At 39.1% G+C, this 20276-nt stretch overlaps 2 protein-coding genes across 6 annotated transcripts in view; both read left to right on the forward strand.

Annotated features, from left to right (window-relative positions):
• The window catches only part of LOC111335295 (protein sidekick-2), a 67444-nt gene extending 56446 nt beyond the window's left edge, over positions 1 to 10998 (forward strand). For 2 of the 3 annotated variants that reach the window (XM_088737419.1, XM_088737417.1), the window contains 13 exons: positions 148 to 292; positions 1252 to 1574; positions 1951 to 2098; positions 2827 to 3129; positions 3474 to 3770; positions 4167 to 4469; positions 5315 to 5421; positions 5731 to 5923; positions 6583 to 6685; positions 7159 to 7426; positions 7636 to 7690; positions 9451 to 9492; positions 9810 to 10998. In XM_088737419.1, the coding sequence (XP_088593545.1) occupies positions 154 to 292; positions 1252 to 1574; positions 1951 to 2098; positions 2827 to 3129; positions 3474 to 3770; positions 4167 to 4469; positions 5315 to 5421; positions 5731 to 5923; positions 6583 to 6685; positions 7159 to 7426; positions 7636 to 7690; positions 9451 to 9492; positions 9810 to 10156 (2628 nt within the window). In that variant the 5' untranslated portion in view covers positions 148 to 153 and the 3' untranslated portion in view covers positions 10157 to 10998. The remainder of the gene's footprint in view (positions 1 to 147; positions 293 to 1251; positions 1575 to 1950; positions 2099 to 2826; positions 3130 to 3473; positions 3771 to 4166; positions 4470 to 5314; positions 5422 to 5730; positions 5924 to 6582; positions 6686 to 7158; positions 7427 to 7635; positions 7691 to 9450; positions 9493 to 9809) is intronic. The other variant, XM_088737418.1, reaches the window with a different exon arrangement.
• A 4389-nt stretch (positions 10999 to 15387) lies between these two features.
• LOC111324917 (uncharacterized) lies at positions 15388 to 17324 on the forward strand. Of its 3 annotated transcripts, none has more exons than XM_088737486.1 (3): positions 15388 to 15825; positions 15943 to 16107; positions 16258 to 16472. In XM_088737486.1, the coding sequence occupies exons 1-2, from the start codon at positions 15487 to 15489 to the stop codon at positions 15988 to 15990; spliced, it is 387 nt and encodes a 128-aa protein (XP_088593612.1). In that variant the 5' UTR covers positions 15388 to 15486; the 3' UTR covers positions 15991 to 16107; positions 16258 to 16472. The 3 variants fall into 3 exon arrangements, with proteins under 3 accessions (XP_088593612.1, XP_088593613.1, XP_088593611.1); XM_088737487.1 differs by having other exon boundaries at positions 15388 to 15798; XM_088737485.1 differs by lacking the exon at positions 15388 to 15825 and adding an exon at positions 16663 to 17324 and having other exon boundaries at positions 15987 to 16107; positions 16258 to 16480.
• The last annotated feature ends 2952 nt before the right edge of the window (positions 17325 to 20276 follow it).

The raw sequence follows: 20276 nt of genomic DNA on the forward strand, positions 1-20276 counted from the left end.
TGAACTTTTCGTTTTTAGTTGATTATGTCCGGTTTGCTTTCATTTGATTTGTTTTGGTTTCGCAAAGTACACCCGTGACGTCCTATCTACTTGCTTGCAGGGTCCATATACCTATACTACTGTATTTCATAACTTTTTAAATCTTAGGTGTTCATGGGAAATGATGACAGAAACTCACAAGTGAGGCATGTTGTTTATGGACTGCTGACGAGATATCTGCGATTCCGACCACAGGCATATCAGGGTGGGATGTGTATGAGAACAGAGGTGTTTGGAGTGGAGCAAAAGCCAGGTGTGTTTGTCAATGTGACTTTTGCACGAGGATGGCCAATAACACTAGTGACTGTACATGTAACAACGGCGACAGGTATTTTTACTCTTTTTCACTTGCTCAGAAAGCTCAGGACTGCTCCTTTGTCAGTGCATTTCAGTTTACTCTCACCATTATGCATTCAAAAATCACACAATTTGATTAAAGGAAACAAAAAATACTGTATTTTAACCGAAAAAAAATAATGTAGAAAAGTAAAGAGAGCTCACCACTTAAAGATCCTTGACCAGAAAAGATGACCAATCAAAGCGCTAGGAAAACCGTGGTGAAGAGGCTGAAAACTTCTGGTGTCCCAAAGTGTGAAATAAGGAATATTACACATCAACCCAAGGTCTCCAAGGGAGACTGGCGAGAACATGAATAATCTTAAGAATCATTGACAATCCAAAAAGTGCCATGAGTCAGCTGTCACGACAGAATTCGTCCACATTTTCTGTTTCAAATGCTTTAATCCATCCTGTGTACAACTTTCAGTCACTGGTACGTCACTTTGAATATTGCTGGAGATAACTCAACAAGCCTCAGTGGAACTGAGCGTGCCTTCGAATCTGTCTAATTTTTAAACTTTTCTGAGTAACTTTTAAACGTTGAAAAAAAGCACGAAAAAAACGGCATAACTTTGCCCAGAAGTATTATACTTTTTATGTCATAAAAAAGTAATTCCATGTTGCCTCGTAACCCATGCAAATCAATACGATTACCTACACAAATAAAATGTGAAAGAAGCGTAAAGAGTTATTGCAGAATTAGCTGATGGTGACATTGGAGGCCACAAATAAACCTTTTAATGGATAAGAGTGATCTAAGTTTCTGACCTCGAAAGTTGTCTGAATCCTTTCGCAGCCACAGTAAAATATAGAAATGATACATAACAGTATATTTTAAGACCCTGAGTGGTGATTATAAATGTCTTTTAACAGCATGTCATAGTCCGGCCATTGGTGTGGCTAGAAATGATGCAATCCCAGACATCAGCTTCTCAGCCTCAACACATTATAGTCGTTGGTATAAACCTTGGTTTGCTCGACTGAAGAGAAATAAGTCGTATGACCGTGGTTGGGCACCCAGATCTACGGATGACCTTAATGACTACCTACAAATTGATCTGCTGTATGACTATGTTATCTGTGCTGTTGCTACTCAAGGAGCCAGGAATATTGATGAGTGGACAACGAAGTACAAGATTCAGTTATCTTTGGATGGTGCCACTTTTAACATTTATAAAGAAGACAACACTGAGAAGGTCAGTTTGATGTAATTAAAACATCATGCTAAACTTGGTTGAATTTTCTAGTTTCTAAATTAATCGTAGTTTTTTACATTTACTTACATAAAATACACATGCGTTCGCAAGACCTCGAGGCTCAGTTCTCGATCCTTGATTCTCAAACGTTTTGAGAGTCGAGAATCGAGACTGTCACCATACTTTTGAGCAGTGCTGCACATGTACGTACAGTGCACGTGTATATTTGAAATTGAATTTAAATTCGCACCATTTATGGATGCTTATGTGGTCTTGAGAACATTTGCCTCACAACTAATTGAGGCAAAAACCTAATAAATGTTCATTTTCATTTATGCTGACTTGCGTTATTTTTGTATGACCTTTGTATTTTTAGGTCTTTAATGGTAACTCAGGAAGAAATGACATAGTAAAAAATGATCTGAGGGAGTATGCATTGGCAAGGTTCATCCGCTTCGTGCCAACAGCGTATCATAATTATAAGGCATTGAGAGTGGAGGTTTATGGAATACTCCTATCTGCAGGTACTGATTCATTTTCTCCGTATGATGTAATTAAAATGCTCCAAGCAGTGTTGGGAAGAATTGGAAGAGAATATCAGGACCTAAAAAAAAATTGGAAATGAATTAAAAAATCAGTGAAGAATGTAATTATATATGCTTGTTAGACCTACAGCAAAAATGTTTATGCCTGGGGGAATTATTTCACCAATGATGTAGTGATACACCTTCTAAAAGTTTTGATATCATTCTCATACGTTAGGCAAATACTTTTTCTAGAACCATAACTTTGAATTAAATATACTTCTGAATTTGATTTAAAGCAACATACACGTGTGTTCTCTCTATACAATCTAGTAGAAATTTTATCTTTACACCTTTTGACAATTACTATTATAAAGTATAAACAAAGGAACAGGTTTTCTAACATAACAAACCCTGCATGTAGTTGTGGAACAACCTTATTTGCTCCTGGAACCCCTGTTTTCCTGAGAAAATCACTATTCATTCACGTGCAGCATATTTATAAGTTACTCCTTAGGCAAATCAGATGGCTAGTTTGTCGCTTTTAAAAGCACACCTTAACACTCATAAGGGGTTCATCTTGTCTCTGAGGTTTACTTGATGTCTAACATGAAATCGAGTACAAAAAGCAACACTTCCTCCTTATATATCAACTATTTCATAGGGGTTTTTGAACTTGGCCTATGTGAAACTAAAAACCGTTTCATCACTTTTATTGAACAATTCAGGTCCATCACAAGTACCAGGTAACTTCACAGTGACTGCGATCTCATCTACCAGTATAAGAGCATCATGGACATCACTGCGAGAGTATGCCAGACATGGAACAATAACAGGATATAAGTTGTATTACAGACAGAAAGGGTCAGTGGACAATTCTCAGATGGTGTCTATTAGAGGAGGAGCAACATCAGCTAAAGATGTCACTAATCTTGATAAATATACCAAATATGAGTTCCAAGTGTTGGCTGTTGGTCCTCTTGATGAGGGACCAATAAGTTCTGTTAAGGTTGAGCAGACAATGGAAGATGGTAAGAGGCTAAAACTGGTCAGTGTATGTTGTTAGAGACAACATTTCCTCAAAGCTATCTAGCTGATTTGAATGAGATTGGAACATACACCCTTTACCTGCAGATTGCATAACATATACTTTCAATTTAATGCTCTGTATGATCTGATCGGGTTACGTCTGTAGTGAACTGGAAAGCATGTGTATCACAGATGAATGCATCACAAGTGTTCAGATGGCTTCTGCAGTGTAAGTGAACATGTAAAAGTGTATCAGTTCATCTCCTTTTTATATTTTCTCTGCTAAAGATCAATTTTATGAGTGTGGTTTAAATAACCCTCATCTTCCATTTATTTACTTCTTTAGCACCAAGCATTCCTTCAAACCTTTTACAATCTGAGATAATGCCCGATAAACCGGCTGGTCCAAAGATAAAGCTTACTTGGCGTAAACCAGCAGAAGAAAATGGAATTATCAGAAGTTACACTGTGTTCTATAGTCACAATGAAGATACTCATAACATTCACACCGAAACCCTAGGAGAAAATATGTTAAGTTATACAGTGGATGTGTTAGGTGGGGTCAGCTATCAGTTCCACGTCAGAGCTGTGACTATTAAACCAGGACCAAATGCCACTGTGTCTGTTCTGACTAATGATTATGGTACGAGTGAGTCAGAAAACATTTTAATCTATTAGATTCACCATAAACGTTAATGTTATTTAATAAGTACATAGAGGGCACGTGATACCTAGGTAGAGAAGTAGAAAACAGCTGCAGTACAGCTACAGTAAGGACCATCCTTATCAACTGCAAGTGCTTGACAATATGGTATTGAAGGACTGGTGGGGACATGATTTTTTTTAAACACGAGTGAATGTACTTACCTAAAAAATAAACATATAGGGAAGTGGGACGGAGGGAAGAGTTACTGAAATGCAATTCAGATAAAATTTGCTAATGAGCTTTTGATCAAATATGGTTTTGAAAAAATCTCCAATTTTTTGTTCGATGACTAACGACTGACTTGAATTACCCTGTTTTCGTTTCCATTTTCAGAACCTAGTGTAGCACCAAATGACGTATCTTTTAGTAGACTGAATCAAACAACCTTCAATGTTTCATGGTCACCTCTGACGAGAAAAACAAGTTACAGCAAAGTTATCTCATATGAGATCAAGGCATCATTGGTGGCTTTTAGAAAACAAAAAAGGAGGACTCCAGGCAACAGCAAAACTATCAACTCAACAAGAGCATTCATCATCCTGTATGATATTCAGCCTTGTTACGGTGTGTCTGTTCGAGCATATACTGCAGCTGGTCCTGGACCGTATAGTCGATCATTAACACTGGAAACATTGAGTGAGTCTCATTTTTCAAACAAATACGATCGTGCGAAAGTTTGCTGTAGACTGGGTAGAAGCAAAATTCTAAACTCCAATAAACTCCAATACAGTGATGATTCAAAACAATCAGCAAAAGTAAAAAAAGCAAGATATTTTAGAATCGCTTTAAGATTTGGTTTAAGCTTCTTTTGGTTAGTAAATCCGAGTGAGTATGAGTATTCAATATTTATAACATGGATGTTAGAAAGAGAACAAAATATCTCGTCCGTAGACAGCTCGCACACTGCCATACCCCAACTGGCATACCTGGTCACATCAATGAGCTGATGGAATCCACTCCCTTTCCTTGTAGCGTCAAATCCATTTGGATAACTTGTGAGGAGCTTTTTAAGATGCAGTAGGGTATTAGCTACGCGTTATTTAGTCGCTAGTCGTATGACATCACCTAGGGCGAAGGCCATCTTGGTAGCCATTTTTTATTTAAGTAAACCATTAAACTTTTCAAAAAACATTGCAACGAGTAACACATAAGCTTGGCAAGTGTTTCTCCAGACAATAATTTATAGACTAGCTATTTCTTTGTAACGTTACTGTACTTTATTTTACTTACCTAGTGATAACTTGTTACCTTAGCAACCAATTTCCAACAAACTTTTGCGATCAACTTCTGTTGCTGACATTTAATACTAGAAGAAGAAACGGTAAAAAAATTGAAAGGAAATAGGATCAAGTAATCAGCACATTTTTTTTACCTTAGAGGATAGATGTGATACTTCCCAGAGAGACATTCGTGTTAAGAATGGTTTTCATCTTGTATTCATCCTGACAAACATCATTGTCTCGTTTGCTTTATTGTCAAAGGGCTAGAAGCACCCAATAAGGTAAGAGCTAGAAACCATGACACCACAGAGATAACACTAGTATGGAAAGGACCTCAGCTTGATATGGGGGAATCAGTCAAATACAGAGTAAGTTAAATTGCATTTTATTACAAAAAAGGCTTAAAAAACGAAAGCATATAAACAAATCTAGATAAAACACGAAACAAGGATAATATAAACCGTGCAAACAAGAAAAACTTAAGTTTAATATTTTCTTTAATGTGCACACATGAAGATATCTCGGCTTTAATGAAAACTTTTCAATTTTTTGTACTATTTTGTTTTTCTCTTGTTGCAAGGTGGTCTTTTTAATTTCGTGCATAATTTGTGGAAATAATACTTGTCAAGTTACGTGTTTTTTAAAGATTTTCAAACTAGTTTTGTTTGATTGCTAAGGTGGAGTACACTGGGACTAAGTCTTACAATAAAAGTTTTACAGACGAAGGCATCGTAGATGTAAAAGTGGCAACATTATATACTGTGGAGAATCTAGTGCCAGGAACTAAATACAGGTTTCAGGTTTATGCAATCTCTAAATGTGGAACTAAGGGACCCACTACATATATAGATGAAGAAACAAGACTGGAGGGTAAGGACGAACAGGCTAGTAAACAAGAGATAGCTGTGAAAATGATTTATTATGCAACGTTTGGAGAATACATGAATCATATGGGAGATTGTTAAGTGCGAATAATGGCATTAATACGAATAAGTTACTCGGGAAACATCAAAAGCCATGTGATGTTTGCAGGGCGAATGTAGGTAAGATTACCAGTATCAGTTTTATGTCCAAAGACTACTCAACTGTTTTGGAAAGAAAGTCAAGTGTTATTGGCTCAAAGGAATAAAATATTGATAATTTACGATAGAAACTCAAATTCTAATTCTTTCAAAGGTTGAAATGGTTTTATAGGATCTTAGAATTAAGATTTAACAGATCAAATCTTGTTGGTGAAGTGGTTCTCTCCACTGTTCACACTCTTGTGAAGAGGGCACATCGAAAATTTGCTCTTGTGAAATAATCACTTACTTTCGAGAAACAAGCAACGTATTCAATTAGCTCTCTTGTAAAATTCAATTTAAGATAAAAATAACACATTTATCATTCAGGTTGGTTTATTTCGTGATATAAACGGTCATGCAAACGCATTTGTCATATTTTTTTGGAGCGTAATAGACATAGCTTTCTCTTTCAAAGGAAAACTAGTTTCTCTCTGGAAAATTATGCTAATTGTGTAATCTTCTTAGCTCCAGTGGCACCAGTTGCATTGAAAATGACTAAAGTAGAAGTCTCTGATATAACGGCTGAAATTGATCTGTGGCCTGCTGAACAAAGGAATGGTCCAATAAGGTGATGGTTTTCTAATGTGTGTAACAGATTAACCAAAAGCATAAACTGTTGATGATACTCTCACCTGAGAAAGCCACAATTCTTACGGCCGCTGTACATGTAATGATGTCAATTTTGCATACATAGTCCATTATCTGAGAAAGATACAACGCCTAAGGTCTTTCCAACTTAAGTTGCAACGCCAAACTGGGTAACTCCCCCTCCCCCCCTCCCCCCAGTTGACTGTATTGAGTTGCCTTCCACTCACGTTAACAAAACGTCGGTCTCTGCTAGCAACGTTTCTGTTCAGGATAACTCGCATGAAGGCGATCAAACCACACAATTGGCTGCTATATTGTACACAAACACTCATTGTCTTAAAAGCTCTTCCGGAAAAGTTCTTATGTACTCCAGTCACTTAACAGCCACCACGTTTTGATACGACGATGACCGTAATATTGATCAGAATTTTTTCTCCATTTTCAATATTTCAGTGCTTATCAAATAATCATTCTTAAAGTCACTGATTGTGTTCAAGAGCTTCCCAGGGATTTTGATGTGAAGCTGAAAGATTTAAAAGACAATGAGTTGAACTTTTATCCTTTTTACATCGCTGCGGAAATCGAAAATGGGTCTGTGCATGACAAATCTAGGAAATTTACTGTTGGTGACGGGAAATCGTATGGAACCTTTACAAACAAAGAGCTGAGGCGTGGAGAAAACTACATTGCCTATCAAAGAGCCATAACTCGTCACAACGGTGTAAGTAAATTTTGGTATTGTGTAATTCCCCTTTCAGTTTAGAGTCGATAAGCTAAACGTAATATGCAATTGATGAAGAATGATATTTGGAACAAATCTTGTTTTTACGTACGCTCATACTTGCTATTAGGACTAAATCCCTTTTCATTACATCGATGAATTGGTAGATGTGTTTTTCACTTTTTGACGATATGTGGTTCACTCCCTAGCAAATTTTGGAAGGAAGTGCCAGTAAAGTCGCCTTGATATCCGCCGTCACACCAGGTATGCAATATAGAACTCAGCTGAGACTTGAGTGTAAATTCTTTTCAGTTTTGTGGGCTGTTAAACTATCATGAAAGCTTTGTGACTACTAAGACAAACTTCCTATAGGCAAAGTCAGTGCTTACGGTTGGTGTACCCTCTTCAGTTCGGGCAAATGAGATGGAACAGAATGAAACATAAGAGATGGCAAAAATTTGGATATATCAACAAAGTTGAAATGGTAAATTGGCCACCGTAATGATTACAAAAGCTGACGTTTCGAGCGTTAGCCCTTCGTCGGAGCGAAAGAGATGGCAGTTCAGTAAATGGTTTGAACCCGGGGGTAACATGTGAAGGTGTAGTCTGATCGTCCGGGTGAGTGTAGTCCTGAGAAGGAATGTTGTCGGTGGCAGTGACTGACGTTTCGACAACCTGTGCGGAAGTCATCATCAGAGTCAAGTGAATGATTGGTGTCAGTAGAATGTTCTTATTCCAGTTCGTGTGAAATGATCGGTTGGTTTTGCCGTGATGTTATTGGCTGTAAGACTCAAGTGACGTAAGTCGGTCGTGATTGGTCTGTACCACTACCGAAACAAACGACACCGCAACCCCTACGACTACAGCAACCATACCGTACATAAAAGGCATGTCTGAAAACATCTCGCGCATCTTACTACCCTTCAATATCCGCGTCGCCCACAAACCCATCACCACACTACGTCAGTTACTAGCCAACGTTAAAGACAAAGACGAACCGAGGAACAGACAGGGAACGATTTATAAGATCAATTGTTCCGACTGCCAAGCCTCCTACATCGGTGAGACTGGCAGAAACCTCACACCAAGACTGACTGAACACAGACGGGCGACGAGGAAAGGTGATGTCAGCAATCACATTTCTGAACACCATCGACTTACCAACCACAACATTGACTGGGACTCTGCGCAATGCCTAACCTACAGCAATGACTATTTTCAACGACTGACTCTGGAAAGCTGGTTTACTAACTTAGAACAGACTCCCCTAAACAGATGTCAACAACTACCCGCCCCATACAAACGACTCATTCACGACATAAACATCACAAACGACCGAAAAAGAACAACCTAGCTTTACCGACAGACCGAAACAGACCAATCACGACCGACTTACGTCACTTGAGTCTTACAGCCAATAACATCACGGCAAAACCAACCGATCATTTCACACGAACTGGAATAAGAACATTCTACTGACAACAATCATTCACTTGACTCTGATGATGACTTCCGCACAGGTTGTCGAAACGTCAGTCACTGCCACTGACAACAGTCCTTCTCAGGACTACACTCACCCGGACGATCAGACTACACCTTCAGATGGCAGTTCCTTGTTGAACGATGCAGTCGTTTCAAAGTTTCGTGCATGCCAAAGTCGCCTTTTTTCTCCACTTCGGCCCCATCAGTTGGGTTTAAAACCCCGGCCACTGGAGATTATTGAAAGCAAACTAACCTACCACCTACGTTGTTGTGTCTGTTAGAGAGTTCTAGTCTGTATTTGCATTTGTTCACCTTGTAATTCTTGTTATAATTATTGGAATAACATCCTTTTTGGTAGAGTTTCTGTTATTTTATTTTCCCTCGGATGCTTACACTTACACTGATCACATTGACAAAGCGCCTTGATACTTCCAGCTCTATGATGAAAAGGGCTAAAGTCCGGGTTAAGAGCAGGTTTTGTGTTCTAGTTTGCTCTTCGAAGGAGTTTGATGCCAATCTGTCATTTTTGTTTCAATCTGCAGAGTCACTTAAAAATACTAAAGAAACCATGAAAGGAAATCCCAGTGAGTATTGTGGGGACACCGCGAGAGTGGGAAGGGAATAAGCTTTCTGGAGTAATTGACCAAAACTTCTTAGTCTGTGTATCGTGTTCTATAAGAGAATAAGCTGATACTGGAGATGAGAATGGCTATTGGAAGGAAACAGTCTTTCTAGAAACTTTCAGTAAATTGCTGATTCAGCAGCACCAATAAATCAATTACCAGGCAGGATTTTGGAAAGAATCTCATGATATACATTTGCTTCCTTCATTTTCTTCTCCAATTCAAATGCAGACAGAGATTTGCATATCCAGGCTAAATCTCTCCTTATTATCTAACAGGTGAATTCCAAGTCCTTCGTGTTAGTGTCATCGCCCTTTCTTGCGTTGTTTTCGTTTTGTTCATTGTGATTGGTGCACTTATATGGCGGTTAAGACGGACTGAACCTCAAAAACCAACAACCACGGTATACAGTGAAATCCCTGTCCGATCTGGTGGTCATCAAGTGTCAGAGCCTGTTGTTTATATGGAACTCCAACGCAGGCCCTCGGAAGGGAAGTCACGTGAACCTCTTGAGTACCAGTCAATGCAAGACACCAACGTGACTCCTGATTATTGCAATATGGGATTTGGGAGAGGAAAGTCAGGGAAGGAAGGCCACGGAATTTACGAGAATTTCCACAACTGAATATTTTAGCTTCCGCTTTACGCTTGATAGATCCGAAATTACACTTCCCATTTGATGCATACTCCTAAACGCTACAGACGGTTTGTTCTTGAAGACTTGCTTTTACCAACATCAGAACTTTTCGTAAAAGACTTTTTGTAAGAGACTGACTGTAGTTACCCGTTTTTCTGTCTCTGATAATTTTCGCCCACATTTTAACGGGGCAGGGAAGCATACAAATTGTAGAAGTAACGTATGACAGCTGAATTACGATTTGCACCAATAATTGCTTAATATGAGTGAAATTACGTAAAATACTCAATAATACATTTTGAAATGACTGTAAGTCACATTTAGCCGTGTTGCTGTAAAAAGGGACGATTTTCCTGAACTAGCTGCACTTATTAAGCATTAAACCCTTGAAAAATGATTACTTTGTCTTGCCACAGTCCATGTCAGCATCTTTTCTAACTACACGATGCCTCGAAGGAAGATACATGGATTTTGTGAGTTATGTTCCAACTGAATGGTTTATTTAGCCTCTGGAAGGTGTAAACAAAAATAGAAATATCAGTAGCATTAAATAGGCTATACAGGAAACAAAGCTTCATTTCGATACAATTCCATAAATAAACCCCTCCTTGATGAAGTAAAAACGTTAGAAAGTTAAGAGATTCAACCCCATGGCGAATTTTTCCTTACAATTTTTTGTGACTCGTAAAATAAAGTTAGAATGCAATAATAAACAGAGAAAAAGGTTTTCTTGTCATTACTGCGGAGTTCATTGCCGGTTTGCTTTACATAGCTAATTCTTTCAGCTAGTCAAAGAAAAAATAGAAAATAAAAAGCAAGACGACTCGTAACTCGATTGTTCTCTTTCTCTTTCTATTATTATTTGCATGTATTTGCGTTGCGTTAGCTTGTGCTTCTTGTGATTTTTTTACGTTTTCATGGTTAGTTGGCGTGAATAGCTCTGCGTCTTAACTGAGTCAGGTGCGAAATCAATACACGACTTTCAGCTCTTTGACCGTAAACTTTCTGTCTGAAATGGCATTTCAATTTAGTTTAGAATGTGTCTTTAGGTTAGTGGTCCATACCGGCTCTCAGTGCCTATCCCAGTTTTCATAATATGAAGCGACTAGACCTTTTAATTGGGTAACATTCCCTCTCAGGTGAACCACAGCACTTTACCTTCACAACTGACCTGAACCTTTTAGGAGCTCTTATCATTATTTTTTTTTTTTGGCTCTTGGCGTCATCTATTGTTTTTTTTCAGTGATGGTGTAGGTCGTAGTGGCTGTGCAGCTACGAGCTTATCGAACGAGTCAAGATCGAACAGCGTTTCAGACCATTAAACTCATTCGAGCCAAAAGGCCTGGCACTGTAAACACTCTGGTAAGTTGCTTAGAAATAACCCGGGATACTTGGACTGTTTTCATCAGTGAATTATTTCTCTGCCTCAACTTAAAGTCCTTTCTGCGGTTCGTTTTTCAAGATCTCTACTCATTCTGGTACAAGACCATCCTATCCTACTTGGATTCTTTCAAACCCTATTCAAATTTTGCAGATTGTTAAATTGTTGAGTTTTTGACAGTTGTCGATGTTTAGTTTGGATATATCAACAAAGTTGAAATGGTAAATTGGCCACCGTAACGATGTTAGTTTGATTAAGTACAGTTAGTGAGCCAGTCAGTCGGAATCGCTCTTTCCGTCGGCTAGCTGATCTCTCAGTTTGTTGGCGCCGACGCACAGTTAGTCAGTCAGTAAATTGGTTCAATGATTGGTCAATCAAGCACAAGAAAATATGATAACAATCATGTTAGTAATGAAGATCTTATTGATAAGTTTGATAAATTGATGAGAGTACGTACAAAAATTAGCTTTAGAATAACGTTAGCTTTGCACAAAACATCGCATGTTGCGAGCGGGAAAGCCTCTCTTTAGTTTGTTTACTAAGAAAGTGCTAATCAGGATTTACATTAAAACGGCAAAAAAGAGAACTTACGTTTCGTAACTGCCGTGATAATTCTGGTATTCGCGGAAAAAATTATAATTCGATGATCTGTAAAATTCATCTCTGACTCCAAGCCAAAAAGGTTGAGCCAAGAGCCCTGAACCATTGAACAAAGCTTAATTTCTTAAAAGCCTATATTGTATCCCATGCAAATTTCATATTTTGTTTAACCCAAAAGACACAGAGATATCAAAGTATCGTAAAGTATCATATTTGAGCTTTATTCTTTTGATAGACAGAGAATTTAGAGGATGATAGTATAGATAAAGAATGGTTTTTAAACCGCTTTACGAACCAGTAAAAGAGAAAATTTATACATCTTTCTTGGCAGACGCGAAGTCCAGTAATGATGTGTTGTCGTTTTACGAGAGTTGAATCAAAGGGAAAAAACTTAACTGTTCATGAGTACTTTTGGCATAATGCAAACTGTGTTGAAATGAACGTTTCTCTTGATTTAAAGAAAAGTTGTAAACTACAGGTACGCCATTTATCCTATTGAGTTTCCCATCTGGAAACTCGATTTTTCTTTCTATTAAAAATTGTTTATTTATCCTATTGACAGTAAAAAATCATACAGACTCTCAACACCGATAAGTGTGGCTGATGGTGTCGTTTCGTCATCATTTTAATTCTGGACAAAACACGAAGCAAAATTCTCTGCATGGTTTGGTCTTATTAGTGTAAATCAATCTACTTCATGTTTTGGTCCTTCAAAAAGGTAGACTATTCGAAATTGTGAAACGGTAGGAAATCGATTGATTTTCGAGAAACTGAATCTTGGATCGTTCTCCTTGGAAGCAAAATCTTAAAATGCCACTATGATCAAAATTTTGCATTGCCTTTTCTTTCCACTTCTGGAAACTAGAAGTAAGAAACACTTACCATGCCAAGTTTAATCGCAAAATTCGCATGGGAAGTATGATTATTTCAACCTTGTTTTTCGGTTTTGGTCGCCCGCCATTACTCAATTCAAAAATGGCCGAGTCTGGCTAAAAGAGGTGGCACTAGTTGGAGCCTTTCGGAAGTGACGTGATATGCGCAGCTCGACAAACCAACGTGGCTAATTTTGTATGCCATTTCTGAGAAGTGAGAGGTAATTGCAAAGCATAATTTGCGAGCAGAATGCCTCCAAGGCGTTGTGTCGTGCAAGATTGCGACAGGGTGGCCGACAAACAGTTAGGAATATCTGTTCATACCTGTCCTGGTACAGGAACCGAGCGTGCCATGTGGAAAAGATTCGCCAGCTAGCATAGAAAGCATTTTAAGCCCAATGGGACATTTGGCATTTGCTCCCTTCACTTTACCGCGGTGTTCGCTGCAAGGTCTGGTATAGGGGGCAGCCCCTTCAGTGTGTGACCTGTCGAAAGGTTGGCCATAAGTCCACCGAGTGTCCCCTTAGGGGCAAATGTTTCCGGTGTCATGGAGAGGGGCATTTGGCTAGGGACTGTAAGATGGTTGCCAGTGCTCTGCCTGTGGCGGATGCTCCTGAGGTCGGAGGGAGTGTTGAGCCCTGTGTAGAGATGGATGTACCCTTGCCTAGTGAAGACAGTGCGCCTGTAGCCCAAGGCAGTGTTACGGCAGCTGATGCATCCGCTCCCGTTGCTTAGGACAGTGTTGTAGAAGAGGCTGAAGAGTGTGACTACTCCTCTGATGCCAGCGACGATCTTTTCCCGTCTGCCACACCGGTTGATCAAGTACCGACCGACAACGTTTCCCGTAAACGTTCTGCTCCTCAGACATCTCCGGTCTCAAAAGGAGCCATTAAGAAGGCCCAACACTCCTCGCCAGCGGTTCCACCCAAGAATGATATTTGCAATGGTGGCCCTAAGGTTCTCCTTGAAGTTCCTGAAATGGCTCGCTGTTCCGCAGACCACCGTGCAATCGTGTGGGAGATTGTGGTTGACTATCGTAAACCGCCCAGTCAGCGTAAAACCCACGGCCAGTGGACTTCAGATCTCCGATTTTTCGGGTTGAGAGATAAAGACATCGAGGCTGCTCTGGCTTATTGCGACAAAAAGTTCCCACTTTTAAAGTAATTAGTTAAGTCATAAAAAGAAAAACAAAAGAAAATATTTAGTTAAGTAATGAGCGGGTGTGTTTAATTTCTGGGAGTGAGTGTGTAATTTTTAAGTGAGGTGGGGTTCGATTCCCCAGCGCGTTTGGCGTCTGGTGACCCTCGTTTATGGTGGTCCCCATCCCTATGGCATTGCACGCCAGCCAATGGGTTGGGATTAGACATGTAGGTCGGCGGGATTGCACCTCCCTTCATCGGGGCCCGGCCGTCCACCTTAAACATAAAAAAAAAAAAACTTCACTTTACCGACGACTTCTTCACTCGTTCGGTACATATAAAAGGGACAGAGAGACGACTAAAGCCGGGATCCGTCCCAAGTATTTGGAAAAAAGGATCTGTTTCCCTTAGCGAAAGAACTCGTTGTCGGGTGAGTTATATTCGTGGATTTCTTTTTCGCGCACAGTACGAGTACAGGACTTTCACTTTTATGGTATTTTTCTTGAATAACAGACACCCTCTCTTTAACTCGTTTGACAACAGTTGAAACAAATCCCATAGAAGTTTGAGTGCTTTGTATTTCATTGACGCTGATCTTCATTTACCGATACTTTTTATTGATGCACAACAAACTTTCAGCACTTTCGAGGTAGCGAATGTAAATTTCTCATGTCTCACATTTTCGTTGTGTTAATCCTAAAGTTTAGCGGTCTTGATGTTTTCCTTCGCTTTTTGTTTTTTCTTTTATGTAGTGGTTTGAGGTTGAGAATTACAGTCTTTAAGCGGAAAATTAAGTCTCAGTCTAGGAGGGAAAGCAAAACACCAGCAAATACCTAAGATCCAGTTGTTAAAAATTACAAGCTAGCAAACAACTTTTTCACGGGTTTCTGCTAAACGTGCAATAATTTCTCTATTTCAATGGACATTCTTTGAGTGAATGGGGTAATTGTTTCTTAGAACTGCTGCTTATGTCTAATTTGCTTAGCAATTAAACTTCTGTATCATTCATAATATTCATAATTCGCTTTCGAAAATGTTCCACAGTGACACAGCATTGCCATGTAACTACTAGTGATATTTTTTCAAGATTCTTAATCTGATGGTCCTAATGGTCTCTCAGTATATCGCTCAAACTTCTAATTGATCTGCACAGAATGTTTTTATTTTAAATTTTTTTTTTTTTTGATATGCATATGTGGATGAGGCTTCTTGAGTATGAACTCTCTTAACAAAAAAAAAATTTCCACTCGTATTTCAGTTGATGTAATAGGTTTTCATCTGTTGATTTCTTCATACTCTTTTGCCTGACAGATATTGAATGAGATTATGAGAGAACAGAGTCAAGATGCAAATATAGAGCCAGAAGCAGTTGTATTAGAGGAAAATCAGGTGATACAGGTGAATGATGAACTGCAAGATGACTTAGGGTTGCAAGCTGTTGGGTGCGTTCAGACCACTGAGGCGGATGAGGCTCAGGCAGAGGTGACACAGGTGACTGATGAGGGGGTTCAGGATGAGGAGTTAGTGCTGGTGGCTGATGATGGAGCTCAGGCAGAGGTGATACAGCGAACTGATGAGGTTCAGGCAGATGAGGTGTTATTGGCACAGGTGGCTGACGAGGGAGTTCAGGACAAAGAGGTGATACTGGTGGCTGATGATGGACTAGTAAGTTAGAGTGATTTCCTAAAGAGAAGATTTTATTTGTATTGTATCTGAACTTATCACCCCTCTCTCCATCTCATGTTTGGATCTGTAGTCATGTAAATTTTTTTTTTTTTTTAGATAACTCCATGTGAATCATGCAGGGCAATGAAAGCAGAATCAAGTTGACTCAGCTGAAAGCTAAGGTGATCCGGTTTAAGAACAAACTTTCCTCCAACCAAGAGCAGTGGGTTCAAAGATTCAAAGGAATTCAAGAGCACAATCGTCTTTTTATGGTCAATACTGGTAAGATGATAGGTGTCCTGTCAAAAATGAAACTGATTAATCTGACAAAATTTAATTTCCAGGAAATTACCTTTTTTCAGGCACACTACACTAATTTTCTCGTTTTTCTAATTCCGCATTTATATTATAAACTTTTTTGTAACATTTAAGCTGTCCAAACCGAACCAGTTGTTGAAACAGAGGATACCAGCCCGACAAAGTCTATGGATCAACCAACTGAACAGGACGAAGATTTTCATGAAGACACAACTGATGTCAATAGCACTACCTGGCATGATGATTATGACCCTACCTAGGACCCTGAAAAAATTGATAGTGACTATCAAAAAGTTAAAGATGAAGATGACAGTGGCAAAATAAATGAAAACCCAAGGTAACTAGCACCTTCATTAACTGACCAAAAGTATCTATAAAAAAAAACCCAGAGAATTGAATAAAAAAAAGGGCTTTATATTTGCAATAACAATTTATTCTATTTTTAATAACACATACATGCAATCACTCTTACAGTTTATTTCATGTAATTAAGAAATGTTTCTTTTTATTGCCTTTTAGGCCACACATGGAAGGAAAAGACATCAGGGAAGAACCAAAGGAAATAGTCTTTCTATCAAAGTTACTTCTGCTGTTTGAATTCTGCTACATGTGCTTCTTTCGCAAGCCTAAGATTGCTGTTACACAAACGGGGACCATGTTGACCATAAAATCAGAGTGTAGCAACTGTGGAGAAACAGTCATCTGGAAAAGTCAGCCAGATCTACTGGGTCGGTTTCCTGCCGGAAATCTACTGCTGAGCTTTGCCGTGTTGTGTGCTGGCACTTCAATAAGGAAGGTGCTTTTGGTGTTTCGACACACGGGTTTGTTAGTTTATCACGAACCAACATACTATTACCACCAAAGGCACCTCCTTATTCCATCTGTGGTGACTTTCTGGCGAAAGTACCAGAAGAAACTACTAGATATGTTGAAAGACCAAGAAGTTGAGTTGGCTGGCGATGGTCGCCATGACAGTATGGGGCACTCGGCCAAGTATGGAACATACACAATATTTTGTTGTACCATTGGTTTAATCGTCCACATTGTCCTTGTGCAGGTACATCATTCTAAATTATATATATTTGATTAAATATACATTGTGTGATTCCAGAAATATCCATATATAGCCAAGGATGGTCATTGGCAATTCTAGGGGGTGTCTCAAGAGCTAAATTTTCAAGGGAAAGTATGAAGAAAAACTGGAAATTCCGGGGAATGAGAAGGCTTAAAGCCAAAAAAAAATCCTTGGAAGAGGCATGGATATTTTCTGGAATCACATATTGATGAATTTAAGAATCTGTCTCAAAATAAGTAAGGTAAATCTCTTTTTTATTAGGAATGTCAACTTCACGAGAAATTGTCTTATACAGAGGTCCTCTAAAAGAGGTAGAAAATGCCAGATGAATATTACTCTGACTTATTTTTAGTTGAACTACAAATTATTGCATTTCTGTTCAACTCTTTTCTACGACTTCGGCCGTCTGCTTTCCAAGATTAGTCCATCGCATAACTTAAGAGCCACTACAAATATCGAGAATCCGCCGACAGTTGCAAAATTTCGTGATTCATTATATTTTTCTTAAAGGAACCCTTTAATGAACCTTTGTCGAAAATTATATGGAAAAGTTCTATCACGAATTTTTTTTCTCCGAAAAATCGAAAAGTTCAAAATACGCCTAGATGGCCGCTGTCCTCCCCCCCTCCCCCGTAAAACAATGAAAAATTGTGCAACTTTGTCAACTTAGTACGCCACAACACGATGGAATCCCGCTTTTATATTTTGTGTGGTAGCAAATGGTCCCGTTGTATCTCTTGGAAAACATCAATTTCTTGTTATATTGTTACGTTTAAGTTTGAATAGTGACCCATTGGAATAAAGTACTTTGTGTCTTTTTCGTGGAGGTAAAGCTAAAGTCAACTTCAGGGGCGTAGGCCATGTAGTGGGATCCGTTGAACGGTTGTCCCACAAGTGGTCATGTATTTGGTTCATTACTGGCCAAGCTGAAGGCCTTGACCTAGCTCTTGCGTGACAGCCGTTCAGCGGATCGCCTTACATTTTGTTGATTAGTACATTATTATTAATTCTACTGTTCTATAAATTTAGATATTGTCATGGTTGATCAAATTCAAATTGTTCTCGTCCTCGTTCACCTTCTAACTTTTCGGAGGGTCATTGCAAAAGCACGTTCGCGTCGTCCCACATGGCTTCGTATGTTTTGTGCGGGCCGAAAAGGTAGACTTGGTTCTCTGTTACCTAATCATTCTAAGCAACATATGGCAATCTGCGGTCTTTCCTTGCACTTAGGTGGCACGGAAAGCCGTAAAAATCTCGAACAAAAGCTCATCTTTCAAACCGGCATTCTAAATCCCACAGGGATCAACGAACACTTTTCATTCCACTAATTTATTCATGTTTTTCTCGTTGCCATGTTCCCACCAATAACGTAGCTCCATTTTCTGCCTTTAAAAGCAGACACAACCCACAATTCCTCTATTCGCTCCGACGAAGGGCTAACGCTCGAAACGTCAGCTTTTATAATCGCAACGGTGGCCAATTTATCATTTCAACTTTGTTGATATATTCAAATTATTGAGTTACCCCCACCGATGCAGCCCCAAACAGTTTCTTTCGAAACTATCAGCCTTTATTCATTGGTTCTCTGTTAGCTTTGTTTATTTCAACACCAGCGGAAGGAGTGGTGACGAGACTTTGCATTTGCGCAGCGATCGATCTGGGGACCGTGATGTCTGTGATATCGTACGATGAATTTCAGACCTGGTTCCTGTTCGACAAGTTAAATGAATTTTTCTCAGGGGCAAAACTTTTGCACATGCATTAAAATATTTGGGCAAACATAATATTTGTGCAAGCACATGATTGGCTCAACTGAAAAGCTTAAGATAAACCTCGAGATAAATCCTGCTTTTATAGGCGCTTTAAAATGCGCTCGAGGTCTCTGGAGTCCACCGCTTCGTAGTGTCAATAGGCTGGTTTCGAATTGTTCTTGCGAGAAAACCTGGTAACTAGTTTTTAGCACCACGTCGAGGCTGACGGGAGCGTTGGTCGTCTCGACGGGGCTGGTCCCTTCGCCAGCATGGAAGTATCTGAGCTTCAAAAGTTTTTAAAGGTAAGAGATATTGAAATTTCTTTTAACGGTAAGAGTGGGAGAAGGGCAAAACTACTGTTAAACTATGTTAGAATGTTGCAGAAATAAGAAACACAACGAGTTAAATAAAACACGACGAGTTGAATAATTCCGAGATAACATTGCCAGGAAGAAAATTACTTTCCATCCACTTTCGCTCAAGGATTGGACTCATGAGTTCGGTGGTATTCCAGACCTCAGGTTTCCAGATATCTAACATTATCGGGTTGGAAAGGATGGCTACGACGAAGACTCATCGTACGAAAGTCTTGAGGGTTTTCGCTTCAGCAGACGGTCATGTGGAGGATTTGAAGTACCACGATTTAAGTGACTACGATACAGATAAACAGAATGGATACTGCAATTTCCAGTTCAGCCATTCGGACAGGCCAAAGTCGGAAATCGCTTGGAGAATTTCACGAATCCATTTTTCAGTACGTCATACATGAAAAGTGTTCGTCTCCATGCTGGCTTGTTATTGAGTTCGTTTCGAATTGTTTTGTTTTCCGCCACATTTTTTTATCATATCGTCCATTTTTTTGTTTGTGGTCAATGTCCGTTTGACAAGAAACAGACACACATTCCTTTTCTTTGAATGCTCTTACTCTATCAACTTTTTTTTGTAATTGCGTGACATTGCGTTACAGTTGAGCTACGATTTTGACCTTTGATAAGGTTTCTATTTCAATTAGCTTTCTTATAGTTGTACTTCTTATAGTTTTCTTTGTCGTCGTCAATAAGTTTTTAGCTGTGCGTGCCATCAACGTTGCGGAATCGATAGGTAAGTTTTTAATATTCGGTTTATACTTTTGTACAGCTGGCCTCATATCTTCGTAGCCATTGCTTACTTGTTTACTCGTGTTTCGTGGTCGCGTGGACATTTACTATCTAATTTAAGAGTTCTTTTATAGTGATTTGGGCATTTTGGTAGTTCGTTTACTATCGCGTGTTTATTGTGTAGCTTGTGTTTCGTTTGTTAGTCGCTAA

This window comes from Stylophora pistillata, chromosome 11, assembly GCF_964205215.1.
Source record: "Stylophora pistillata chromosome 11, jaStyPist1.2, whole genome shotgun sequence".
Taxonomy (NCBI): Eukaryota; Metazoa; Cnidaria; class Anthozoa; order Scleractinia; family Pocilloporidae; genus Stylophora; species Stylophora pistillata.